The sequence below is a fragment of the Ursus americanus genome, chromosome 24, assembly GCF_024610735.1.
Source record: "Ursus americanus isolate L20-20 chromosome 24, mUrsAme1.1.p, whole genome shotgun sequence".
Classification (NCBI taxonomy): Eukaryota; Metazoa; Chordata; class Mammalia; order Carnivora; family Ursidae; genus Ursus; species Ursus americanus.
This window is the reverse complement of record NC_142150.1, coordinates 32,227,294-32,240,133: the sequence shown is the minus strand read 5'-3', so window position 1 is coordinate 32,240,133 and position 12,840 is coordinate 32,227,294. Positions and strand designations below refer to the sequence as shown.

The window sequence follows — 12,840 nt, the reverse complement described above, 5'->3', positions numbered from 1 at the left end:
CCAGGCGCCCCTAGGCATTACACATTTCTAAGTGAAATGATACACAAGACATTATAGACCTTCTATTCTAGCAGGGAGGAAAACTTATTACAGTACAACCATCTAGTCCATTCTTTGATTATAATTACCAGAAATTCTTTGAAGAAAGGAAAGTCAGAATCAGATTTAAGAAGACTTCTGCATTCTAAGGAAATGAATCCTAATGCCAAATGACTCTCTTCGTGGTGGAAGATGTGCTCATTTACAACAAGGTATGATGCTTCTTCCCCAGAGCTTCTTCATAGCATTTGTCATCTCAGAATTTCTCAGAGTGTAGATCAGTGGGTTCAGCATGGGGGTTATGACTGTATAAAAGACACTCAATGATTTGTCAATGGGGAAGGTCTTAGCAGGTCTTACATACGTGAAAATACATGGAACAAAGAAGAAGACCACCACAGTGATGTGGGAACCACAGGTCTGGAGGGCTTTCCTCCTCCCTTCTGGACTAAGGTCCTTTAGAGAGTGCAAGATGACACCATAAGAGATGAGCAAGAGCACAAACACAATAGTGCAGATCAGTCCTCCATTGGCTGCAACTAAGAGGCCAACAACGTATGTGTCAGTACAGACCAGTTTCAGTAAGGGATACATGTCACAGAAAAAATGATCAATGACATTGGGACCACAGAATGGGAGCCCATAAATAGTGCTAACCTGAATTACTGAATGCAGAAAACCTCCGACCCAGGACACTACCAGCAGCACAACACACACCCACTGCCTCATGATCACCAGATAATGCAAGGGCTTGCAGATGGCCACATAGCGGTCATAGGCCATCACCAGCAGAAGAAAGACCTCTGATCCACCAAAAAAGTGCTCTGTAAATAGCTGGGTCATACAAGATTGGAAAGATATGATATTTTCCCCAAAGAACAAATTTGAAATCAGTTCAGGAGAAATAGATGAGGAATAAATGACATCCATAAATGATAAGCTAGCAAGAAAAAAGTACATCGGTGAGTCCAGGGTCTTACTGACAGTTACTGTCACCACAATGAGCAGGTTGCCCACCATGGTCAAAATATAGAAGAGCAAGAACATAACAAGAAGTACTTTCTGCTCCTTTGGATTCTGTGTGAGGCCCAAGAGGACAAAGTCAGTAACATTGTTCTTTGGTTCCATTTCCTTGGCTCTGTCTATTCCTTATAGGTGCTGACTTAAGTTATTAGAAACAGTTTACCTTTAAAACAAAGGGAAAAAACTTTTAATACATTATAAGCTTAATTTTTTTATTTAGTCAATAAAAAATGCACCTGGAAAAATCTATTTATGTCAAACCCATCATAATTGATATCACCCAGTTGAATACAACATGGTTTCTTCCTCTCAGTGATTTCATATATAGGGGGCAGACCATTACAGACGAATTTAATAAGTGTCACTATACATATATTCATGTAGACTACAGGTTCCCTGTGCCAGAACACATAAATCAACATGAGATCTGGGAAGGCTTCCCAGAGAAAGCAGTATGTGAGCTGAGTTTTAAAGGAGAAGTGAGAGAACAAGAGAGGATGGAAAGGGAATTCCATGGAGGATACACCATGTATAACGTCATGCATGAAGTGTAATTCCTAAGTGAAGAATCACTTAAGGTAATTTACATATTCAAAGTGGGAGAACAATTTATGAATGGCTCTCTGTATACAACTACCTAATTGACATTTCCAAATGGGTATCTATTAAGTATTTATTAAGGTAAGGTTTTAATTCCCTACAATAAAACTATTCCTTCCTAAATGTCCTCCATCTCATTACATGGTACAAAATATTTTAATGACAGGAAATGCTGCAAGAAGAACATCTATTATTTGTCACGCACAACTATATATCACGTGCTATTTCCACACTCACTGTGTGTGTATGTGTAATATACATACACCTTTACATACACATCTACATCTATATATGCCCATGCATATAGAATCACATTTAATGTACATTTTATCTTTACAGTACAAGGACTGTTATCCCCATTTTATAGTTGAAGAAACAGGCTTAGACACTTAATTTTCTCAAAGTCATGCACCCTTCAGTGACAGAGATGGAATTAAAAACTAACTTTGTCTGACTTCAAATCTCCTGTGATTCCAAAGAACTTCTCAACTTTTCAATTCTTATAAACTAGTTTAGAAGAATTTCCTGCATAATACAATAATTCATACAACTGAAAAGTCTGGCTTCCACCATTAACCCTCATAGGCTTACCGTTGGAAGGCTTGTTCACAGTCAGCAAGAGGGCTTTTTAACTAACTCCTAAAGACCTGGAAATGTCTCTTCCATCATCACCACGGAGGACAAAAAGCTGCATTAGTCCTTAAGGATATATTTGACTTCACATGACTGTGTCTGTCCATTTTCTACACAGAGTTCTCGAAGTACTTCAGAAAATTGTTACTATTTGATTGTAGATCTATTTAAAAGGAATCCCATGATGCAAACAGAAAAACAAAAATTTTCCATGTTAGGGTAATTTATCAAGGCAGACAAACCTATGTAACATAAGAAGTCAATAACGAACTCTTTTCAAAGGGAAATAGTTCCCTAGAAACTAACTTCTTACCATTCCCATTTGGGGGACATCTTACTCTGTTAATATGGAAAACTAATTGTACTGAGATCTTGAGAGGACATTCATGAAATGTCCTCCTGAAAGAGTTGCAACAGTCCTGAAGAGAATAACACCTTCTTTCCAGTAAAGACAAATCTCTTTTCACCTTCTCAGCAGATATATCATCAAGTCATGCAATTGGGAGTATGTCCAAGACTGACTCTTGCTTTATTCTATTCACTGCAGTTTTCCATCGAATTTTAAAAATTTAAAAGAACATCTATATGTAAATATACTTTTAGACCTATTACAGAATGGGGAGGTTGGACTGGAAGCACTGGTGAACTATACAGTCCCAGAAAAAAGAAACTAGAACAGAATATGCAAGAACAGTGGGACAACTACCAAAGGGGTAACATACATGTAATGGGGATACCAGAAAAGGAAGAAAAAGTGAAAACAACAGAAGCAGTATTTGAAGCAATATGACTGAGAATTTTCCCCCAAAATAATGTCAAACACCAACTCTCTGGAAGTTCAGAGAATACCTCATAAGATAAATGCCAAACAAAACAAATAAAACACCATATAGAAGTATGTCATATTCAAACTTCAGAAAATCAAAGATAAATTTGTAAATCTTGAAAGCAGCCAGAGGAAAAAATGTCTTACCTATAGAGGAGTGAGTATCTGACATTAAGCTTGTGTAGTATAAGTGCTTGACATTAAGTTTTTGATTGCCAAAGCACCCATTTCAAAAGGCATCCATCGTGAATAAATGCACTGCCAGCTTCTGACACAGCTACTAGCAAAGCAACAGGATAAGGAATTAAGTCACCTCCATTCATGAAGTTCTCTCTTGCAGAAAGCCCTGGGTAACTTCAATAACTGACCACTTGAGTGACCCTTCTTCTCCCTTTCCATGCTCTAATTCCCACTCTTACACTTTAAATTATCCAATGAAGACAGAACCCACGAAACCCTAGATACCTCCCCACCACCTCCAGACCCTAGTAAAGGCAGAGCACCAGGTCTGTGCTCTCTTGCTCTCTTCACCTGCAACCTCAGGTGTGGCCCTTGGATAGGCCGTGCACCCTCCAAACTAGTGTGTAATATATCTTGTACCTCGAAGTTCCTTGATCATTTCTACTGCAGTCAAGTGTGTCCTGCAATCATAATAAGAACCACGAGAGCCAGTCCAGCCCCAACACTGGCCTCGGCGGGGGGGCAGGGGAGGGATGTCTGTGGGGACCTACTACAAGTAATACAGGCCCAGGTGAGTGCCACAGGCGTTCCTGGACAATAACACCACCATCAGTAGTCTGGGACCACCACAACAAGGAGCAGAGGCAAGGATTACATCCAATTTCTCCTCAGCAACCACGCCAGAAAGAAGTGAATGGAGTGAAGTATTTAAAGTGTTGAGAGAAAAAACAAACAAACACTAAGCTGAATTTCTATGCTCTGTGTAATTATCCTTCAAAAGTGAGGAAGGAAAGTCAGACTCAGAATCAGAGTAGAACAGTGGTTGCCAGGAGCTAGGGTTAGGGAAGGGGGGAGATGTTGATCAAAAACTATAAGCTTCCAACTTAAGATGAATAAATTCTGGGTATCTAATAATCAGTATGGTAACACAGTTAACAATACTGTGTTATATACTCGAGAGTAGATCTTAAATGTTCTCACCAAAAAAAAAAAAAAAAATGTTAATTATGTGAGGTGTGACCAATGTTTTAACTTACCTTTCTGTGGTAATAATTTCACAATATAGATGTATACCAAATCATATTGCACATGTTAAACTTTTAAAATATTATATGTCAATTATATTTTAATTAAGTTGAGAAGAAAAAAAACCTACACCTTGATGTTTCTAGCAACTTTATTCATAATTGTCAAAACATGAAAGCAACCAAGACATCCTTTGGTAGAGGATGAATAAGCTGTGGTACATCCAGACAATAAATATTATTCAGCACTAAAAGAATGAGCTATCAAGTCAGGAAAAGACATGGAAGAAACTCAAATGTGTATTACTAAGTGAAAGAAGCCAATCTCAAAGGGCTACACACTGTAGGATTCCAACGATGTGAAACTGTGGACAAGGCACAAGTATGGAGACTGTGAAAAGATCAGTGGCTGCCAAGGAGTTAGGAGAGAGGGAGGGATGAACAGGCAGCACACAGAGCGTTTTCAGGGCAGTGAAGCTACTCTGTATGATACTACAATGGTGGGTACATGTCATTATACATGTGTCCAAACCATAGAATGTGAAGCACCAGGAGAGAACCCTAATGTAAAGTATGGCCTTTGGGTGATAATAATGCTTCAGCATAGCTTCATCAGTTGTTACAAATGCACCACTGTCATGTGAGAGGTCCATAGTGGGAGAAACTTGCATGTGTGGGGACAAGGATTATACAGAAACTTTCTGTACTTCCTACTCAAATAGCCAGAAGCTGGAAACTTTACTAAAAATAAGGTTTATTAATTTTTTAAGGTGACATGTGTCCAGGAAGAGGAAGCACACAAATGCATGCGGATCAGCTGGATGACCTGGGGTCTGCATTAAGAGCCACGGTCCAAACAGAGATATGAGGCAAGATGGGATGAGTCTGCCATTTTGAACCTAGCCAACTGTGGATTTTAAACAGAATTCCAAATATGTTGGAGAGAGGTGACCAGGAATAATTCGTCGTATTATTTACAATAGCATAACTCTGAGAACATTATTTTAAATATCTCTAAGCCTCATTTTTTAGCTCTAAGAGAATAACATGTACTTCGAGAAATGATGATGATTGAATGATATAATGTTTCCAAAGTGCTAGATGCATGGTAGTATACAATACATTTTGGGGTGATTTTTTTTAAAAAGGATTAGAGTCACTAAAGTAAGACACGCATTTTTGTTTCTTATTGAGAAATGCTTCCTTCTAATAAACAGTTCAAAATTAGGGTAGAGGAGGTATTTCAAAAGTGCTACTGCATCAATTTCTACACTACGCTAATGCTGCAAGGTGAAGGACAATGCTATCCATTTGTGTTTCTACTTCTGCCCTAACCACAACTATTAGCACAGCAGGTATTCAGTAAAAATAAATGATATGAAATACTCAGTGGTAACAACAATTTTCCTGCTCTCAGCTTCCTTGTGGTCCTTTATTTCTACTTCTCTTATACCTCCCAGGTGTAGGATAGAGACTGGGACACCCTTAAATTCTGTGGAAATTAAAAACGATGGGATAAATGAAACCCATTTTGTGAGCTCCCATCCCCCACTGTGCACATCTAGAATGTGTGGCTGTCCAAAAATCTCTTAAAAGCAACCTGCACATATTAGTTTCCAAAATGTGTATCCACTTTCCCAACATAAAATCCAAAGAACCTCATTTCCTTTCCCTGTCACCTTGCCACTTGTGTGCAGGCATGTGATGGGTTCGACCAACCAAAAGCATGTGTGCAAGTCTTGGAGTGGAAGTCAGTTACCTGGGGACAGGTGGTTCCAAGCATCAGAGTGGCTCTGAAGTCAGCAGTGTGTGTACCACTGGAGTCTAGCCAGGTCAGGGTGATCCTGGTCACGGCACAGGCAGCAGCGCCCTCAGCATGCCAGTCCAGTCAGGTGTGCCTCTGCAAGCTCTTTCTGATAGCTCACCCTCGAACCTGTGATTCCCACTTTTCCAAATATCCATGAGCTATTTAATTGCATATCATATCTCCCTTCTACTTAGGTTAGCTACAGAGATTCTGCATCATCAGCTAAGAACCCCAGCTGATATATTAATTGACCTAAAATTCTCCATTTCAATTTATCACCAAGAATGGAAAGTCACCAATTTCAGGAGTTTCTGGTTAACAAGGGTACCTTTTAAAAATGCATTTATTCTTAAGAGAGTTAAGTGGAGATGATGGCCTTTTATTCAGTAAGTATGTATGAAGCATTTACTATGGCCAAGTCTACTCTAGTTGCTGGAAATACAGTAGTGAACAAAACAGCCAATGCATCTACTTTTGTGGAGCTTACATTCTAATTGGAAGAGAGAGAGAATAAAGAAGTAAATCAGATAATCGGATGGTGAAGATGCTATAGAGAAATTGTGAGTGATGTGACAAAATTATTCAGGGAAATAGAGAATGGCTTTACAAGGTGGTTAAAGAAGACCTCTAAGGAGGTAGCAGTCGAGGTGCAGACTGGGTGGGGACAATGATCCAGGCATAGGAAGGTCTAGAGGAAAACCACAGGGGAATAAAGAACTAGTTCAAAGGCCTATAGGCAAAAATGAGGCCATTGCAGCTGGAGCTAGTGGACAAGGGAGAGAATAATTTGATAGGGTCAAAGAGATGTGCTTGAGTGGGACAACTGTACGGAGATGTACAAGTTAAGCAAATGCTTTCACATGGGGAAAAATTGTAGAAATTAAGGAAGCCGTGAAGAGGCAAAGTGGAGATCAATGTCATTGGCTACACCAAGTCCACCAAAGAAAACACCTGCCAGAAAGCACATGCAAGTTCTGGGGAAAGACAGTTGCTTGAGTACAGATGTTTTATTTCACTTCATCCTGATTTTTTTTAATGATTTAAATTTTTTATTTGAGAGAGAGAGCTTGCGAGTAGAGTGAGAGAGAGCATGAGCTGGCGGGGGGGGGGGAGTCAGAGGGAGAGGAAGAAGCAGGTTCACTGCTGAGCAGAGAGTCTGACAAGGGGCTCAAGCCCAGGACACTGGGATCATGACCTGAGCCAAAGGCAGATGTTTAACTGACTGAGCCACCCAGGCTCACCTCCCTTCATCCTGATTTTAATTAGAGTTGAAGCAATTGTACGGTTAAGTTTGCTTGGTGTTCTCAGAAGAGAGTAGTTAATGACACTCACTCATGTCAAATAGAAATCTCCTTCACACATACAGAAACTCCTTTCTAGTGGTTTTACTCATGACCTTTCAGCTCACTGTCTCTCATACCTGAACACAGATAAACACTATAAATTCTTGCTTTGGAGTCTTCCTTGAATACAAAACTTAGAAAGGCCCCCTGCCTTCTAATTCACTATCACATCACCTCCTTCAATTTTAAAGCACTTTTCCCCTTGAATGTAACTTTTTTATATATATGTTAACTTACTTATTGCCTATTTCCCTCCACTAGAAAGTGTTATGTGATCTGTCATTATTATGATGTACATCATAGTGTTTATTAGTGCACGTTCTAAATCCCATCTTGGGCATGCTCTAGTGTGACATACAGTAAGCTATTGAAATTTTCCACACTTCAGTTCTTCTAGAAAGTAGGAATAACATTATCTATTTCATAGAGATCTTAGGGGATTAAACAGTAACTTGCCTTTGTAGCACCAGCCAAATTGTAATAAGTCGGAATCACTTCACTACAATTACTAATTATTGTACTATAGATTTTTTATTTGTCATGAAAAGTGCATTAAATTTTGGTGTCTTCCTTAACCTAATTGTAACTTTGGAGACATTCACATTTTTAAGGTGAATTTTTTAAAGAGTGTATCTTATCCATGTTGTATAATTTTGAGGGCTTTACTCTCAGAATTTTGAAGTACCTCATGACCTCTTAACAGAAATATCTACATGGAAGGGCCATATGCACCCCAATGTTCATAGAAGCAATGTCCACAATAGCTAAACTGTGGAAGGAGCCAAGATGCTCTCCAACAGATGACTGGATTAAGTAGATGTGGTCCATATATACAATGGAATATTACTCAGCCATCAGGAAGAACGATTACCCAACATTTGCAGCAAATGGACGAGACTGGAGGAGATTATGCTAAGTGAAATAAGTCAAGCAGAGAAAGACAATTATCATATGGTTTCACTCATTTATGGAGCATAAGGAATAGTAGGAAGATCGGTAGGAGAAGGAAGGGAAGAATGAAGGGGGCGTAAACAGAAGGGGGAATGAACCATGAGAGACTATGGACTCTGGGAAACAAACTGAGGGTTTCAGAGGGGAGGAGGGTAGGGGGATGGCCTAGCCCGGTGATGGGTATTAAGGAGGGCACATATTGCATGGAGCACTGTGTGTTATATGCAAACAATGAATCATGGAACACTACATCAAAAACTAAGGATGTACTGTATGGTGACTAACATAACATAATAAAAAAATTTTTTTAAAAATCTACATGGAGTTGAATAACATGTATAAATCAGAGGTTTTTTTAATGTATAAATCAGAGGGTTTTTTTTTTTTAACGTCAGATAGAAATAGAACACTAACAAAGAAATGAGCAGGCAACAAAGACAAAGACATTTATTAAGTACCCACTGAGTGACAAGCATCGTCATGAATATTTGGCATGTAGTGTCTCAACTAATGCTTGAAACTACCGTATAAAAAATGTATTACCATGTCATTGTCCATGTGAACTAAGATTAAAATAAGATCCTGAGAGCTGATGAAATTCACAATGTTACATAAACTTAATGAGACAGAGTTCAATACTAATTCCATTTACTCCACGACGCAAATTATTCGACATCACCCAAAACTGCCACTAATACTAACTTCCAGAGACTGAATAATAACCTAAAAGTCAATAACGCTCTTACCTAAAGTTCAAGGGAAAAGTTATCTGATGTGGTATTGATCATACAAGGAGCTGCCTTTTTCACCTAAGGAGACAGGGACCAAGGCAAGATCCATCCATAGAGGTCCTGATCCATTCATAATGAGGGCCTTCCTAGTTCAAGAAGAGATATAAGCACAAATCTGTCTGTATTAAGAGGAGGGTCAGCACCGGGTTTTTTTCCTTTTAATGTTTACTATGTGCCAGGAACTTTCACAAGCACTTAACATATATAAGCCCACTTAAATAGCCCAAAAATATTCTGAAATAGGTATTTATTATTACCATCTTTACAGATAAAGAAAATATTATAGAAAGGTAAAATAACTTCCCCAGGATACATTCAAACCCAGCAAATCTGACTCGAATCTATTCTCACCACCGCACCACACCACCTCCTCTAAAGAAATACCTCACTTAATTCTGTTCACACTCCAGTTGCCTGCTGTTGTTGACCTCAGGTCCATTAAAAAAAAAAAAAAAAAAAAAGACCTCTTTGGCCCTTCAACTCAGACCTGTCAAAAACTCATACCTGTAAGTGGATGAGCCCCAAGGCCTAGGAAGCATGAGGACAAGGTAAATGAGAAAAACAGGAAAGTGTGGGAAAGTAATGGCCAAGGATGTTGGGAAACATTCCAGCCCCCAAGAATTTTACAAGGCCAGTGAGCTCAGAGTATTATTCCTCACAGAAGGTACAAAGACACTGCGTATTATCCATTCTAATGCTCAAAAATAGATTAAGTGGTTCTGTAATGTTATACAGACTCCAGTAATAAATTTCATACTAGCTAACAGCTATCGAGAATTTACTGGTATTAAAAGATTTACAAGAATTATTTATTAACCCTGATAATATCTCTATCACTCTCTTTTAACTCGCAGAAGTTGTGGTTTGCTGAAGTTCACACTGTATGTGGCAAAATTAAGTTTTGATCTCACAACTAAGTTTTGATCTCACAACTATCTCAGAACTATTCTCTTAACAATAATGATATACTAAACCCATTCCTCCAAATGTTCATATAAAAATGATATATAAAATCTCCTGCACATAGAAAAATCATGAAAATAATGTTCTCAATGTAAATGACTAGTTACTATTACAATAACAATGAATTTTATTCCAAATAATCCAGCAAGAATAGACCTTCCCTTTGGAAGTAAAAGAGGAAAAGAGAGAATCAGACCAGATGTAACAAAAGATTCAAAAGCATAGAAAGTGAAGATGAAAAATACAGAAAGCTTTTCCACCTTCACAAAATAGTACATTTTTGACAAAGGTAGTGAGCTTGCATTGCATGACTTATGAAGAATTGAGTTTCATGATGCTCACAGCATCTGCTATGAAAGATACTTCCCAAGAAATGCTTTAACAAGTGATCTGTTAATAGGTCAATGGTGCAAACATAATCTATAGCATTATTGCTCAAAGTGTATGCATATATTATCTGCTTAGAAACATCTGCATAATTTGTTTAAAATGCAAATATGCCAATCGAGGGACAGTCCCGCTGAATTAGAATCTCTAGAGTCTATATTCTGGCAACGTGCCTGTGTCGGCACATGCCAATTGGCAGAATTCCAATTGATTCTGAAAGTCATCAAAGTTTGACAACTAAATGGGCAATAAACAAATCTAAATGGGACATTTTTAAATGATAAATAACTCCCTGCCTGGGCCTTTCCTCAGAGGACTTATATGCCAACATCAACATACTGTTATATATAGTGTTCACATATAGTGTTCACCTGGCCCTGAACCACAGAAATTATATTATTTTCTCTTTACCATTTAAAAGATGAAGTCATTTTACACTGTGGTGATTATTTCTCCACTGAAGTCACCTTTTGATCCAGAGCTTCTTTATAGCATTTTTCACCTCTGAATTTCTCAAGGTGTAGATTAAAGGGTTTACCATGGGAGTTATCATGGTATAAAACACAGCCACAGCTTTATCAATGGAAAAGGTGACCACTGGACGCAGATACACAAATATGCAGGGCACAAAGAATAAAACGACCACGGTGATGTGAGAGACACAGGTAGAGAGAGCTTTACGCCTCCCCTCCAAGCTATAGGTCCTTAGGGAGTGCAAAATGACCACATAGGAGACCACCAAAAGGAGGAAGTTTAACAAACAGATGAACCCACTATTGGCAGCAACAAAGAGACCAAGGGTATGAGTGTCCATGCAGACGAGTTTCAACAAAGGGTTTAAGTCACACATGAAATGATCGATGACATTGGGGCCACAGAAGGGCAGCCAGATTGTGAAGAAGATCTGAATGGTTGCATGGACAAAGGCTCCAGCCCAGGCCACTCCCACAAGGAGGCTACACACCTGTTCACTCATGATGGTTGTGTAGTGCAAGGGTTTGCAGATGGCCACATAGCGGTCATAGGCCATCACTGTGAGAAGGATAATCTCAGCAGCACCAAAAAAATGCTCAGCAAAGACTTGAGTCATACATCCCCTAAAAGAGATGATTTTTCTCACAGTAAGAGTGTCTGCAAGCATTTTAGGGGTCATAGAGGAAGAACAGCAGCCATCTATAAGGGACAAATAAGACAGGAAGAAGTACCGGGGGGTTTCCAGGGCCCTGTTGGTGCTGACGGCGGTCATGATGAGTAAGTTGCCGGTCAAGGTGAGCAAGTAGACAATTAAAAACACAACAAATGAGAATTTCTGGAGTTCCACATTTTGAGTCAAGCCCAGGAGAATGAATTCCGTCACATTATTCATCTTATCCATCGATTCAGTTCAGGTGACAAAGGACTTCGCTGAAAAGAAAGTCACACTCATCCTCAATAATGACACCTTTACCTAATGAACAAATATTCATGGAGTGCCTTATTTTTTTCTAGTTTTACAGAAGGCAAAAACAAGCACAAAACCCTATCAACTGTTTCATTTTTTTATATTCTTATAAGTGACAATATAGGTGGTATTTTTTGTTCTTTATAATTTCCTGTTTTGTTTTGTTTTTGAGAGAGAGAGAGCACAAGTCGGAGGGGAGGGGCAGAGGGAGAGAGAGAATCTTAAGCAGTCTGCACACCCAGTGTGGGCTCAATTCCAGGACCCTGAAATCATTATCTAAGCTGAAAACAAGAGTCGGAGGCTTAGCCAACTGAGACACTCAGGGGCCCCTTGTTTTAATTTCTACAACAAAAATGTGTAATGTTTAAAATCGGAAAATAAAAATACCAAGCATCAATTGGGAAGAGCCAATTCATGATATAGCCATACATGTGGCACATTCACATATACCCAGAGATTTATGTATTTTAGCTCTAAAATGGCTGGACATGTTTACCAGTGAAAAATCTAATTTGTTCTAATTGAGGTCACATGAAAAGACTCAAAGACATATAAAAATTCTTTCACAAGCCATACTTTTTCCTACTTCACCTGTCTGGTAGCTCCTCAGCTTCCTCAGGACTAAAAATGGTGTTGCTACCTCCTCCCAATCTCAGAGAAGGTGGTAAATGGCCCTTGGGGCACTTGCCATGTTGTCTCGTACTCATCTCTTGTTCTTCAACAGGGTGTGTCCTTGAAGGCAAAAATGTGCCTTACTGAAATTGTAATCTTACTCATTTTTGTATTTCCAGTGATGGCCAAAAAGTACCATAAAATATTCACTGAGAGAGG

General features: G+C 38.9%; 2 protein-coding genes across 2 annotated transcripts; both read right to left on the bottom strand.

Annotated features, from left to right (window-relative positions):
• Window positions 1–237: 237 nt before the first annotated feature.
• On the bottom strand, window positions 238–1,179 carry LOC123785159 (olfactory receptor 4A47). The gene has a single exon (XM_045786872.2). The coding sequence runs from the start codon at window positions 1,165–1,167 to the stop codon at window positions 238–240; it is 930 nt and encodes a 309-aa protein (XP_045642828.2). The 5' UTR covers window positions 1,168–1,179.
• Window positions 1,180–11,031: 9,852 nt separating this feature from the next.
• LOC123785158 (olfactory receptor 4C12-like) lies at window positions 11,032–11,943 on the bottom strand. Its single transcript, XM_045786871.2, has one exon. It carries the CDS (start codon window positions 11,941–11,943, stop codon window positions 11,032–11,034), a length of 912 nt encoding a protein of 303 aa, XP_045642827.2.
• Window positions 11,944–12,840: the final 897 nt, after the last annotated feature.

What these genes read in the sequence shown, in the direction of transcription:
- LOC123785158 (XM_045786871.2), bottom strand. Translation starts at nt 11,943, where the DNA reads ATGGATAAGATGAATAATGTGACGGAATTCATTCTCCTGGGCTTGACT.
- LOC123785159 (XM_045786872.2), bottom strand. Translation starts at nt 1,167, where the DNA reads ATGGAACCAAAGAACAATGTTACTGACTTTGTCCTCTTGGGCCTCACA.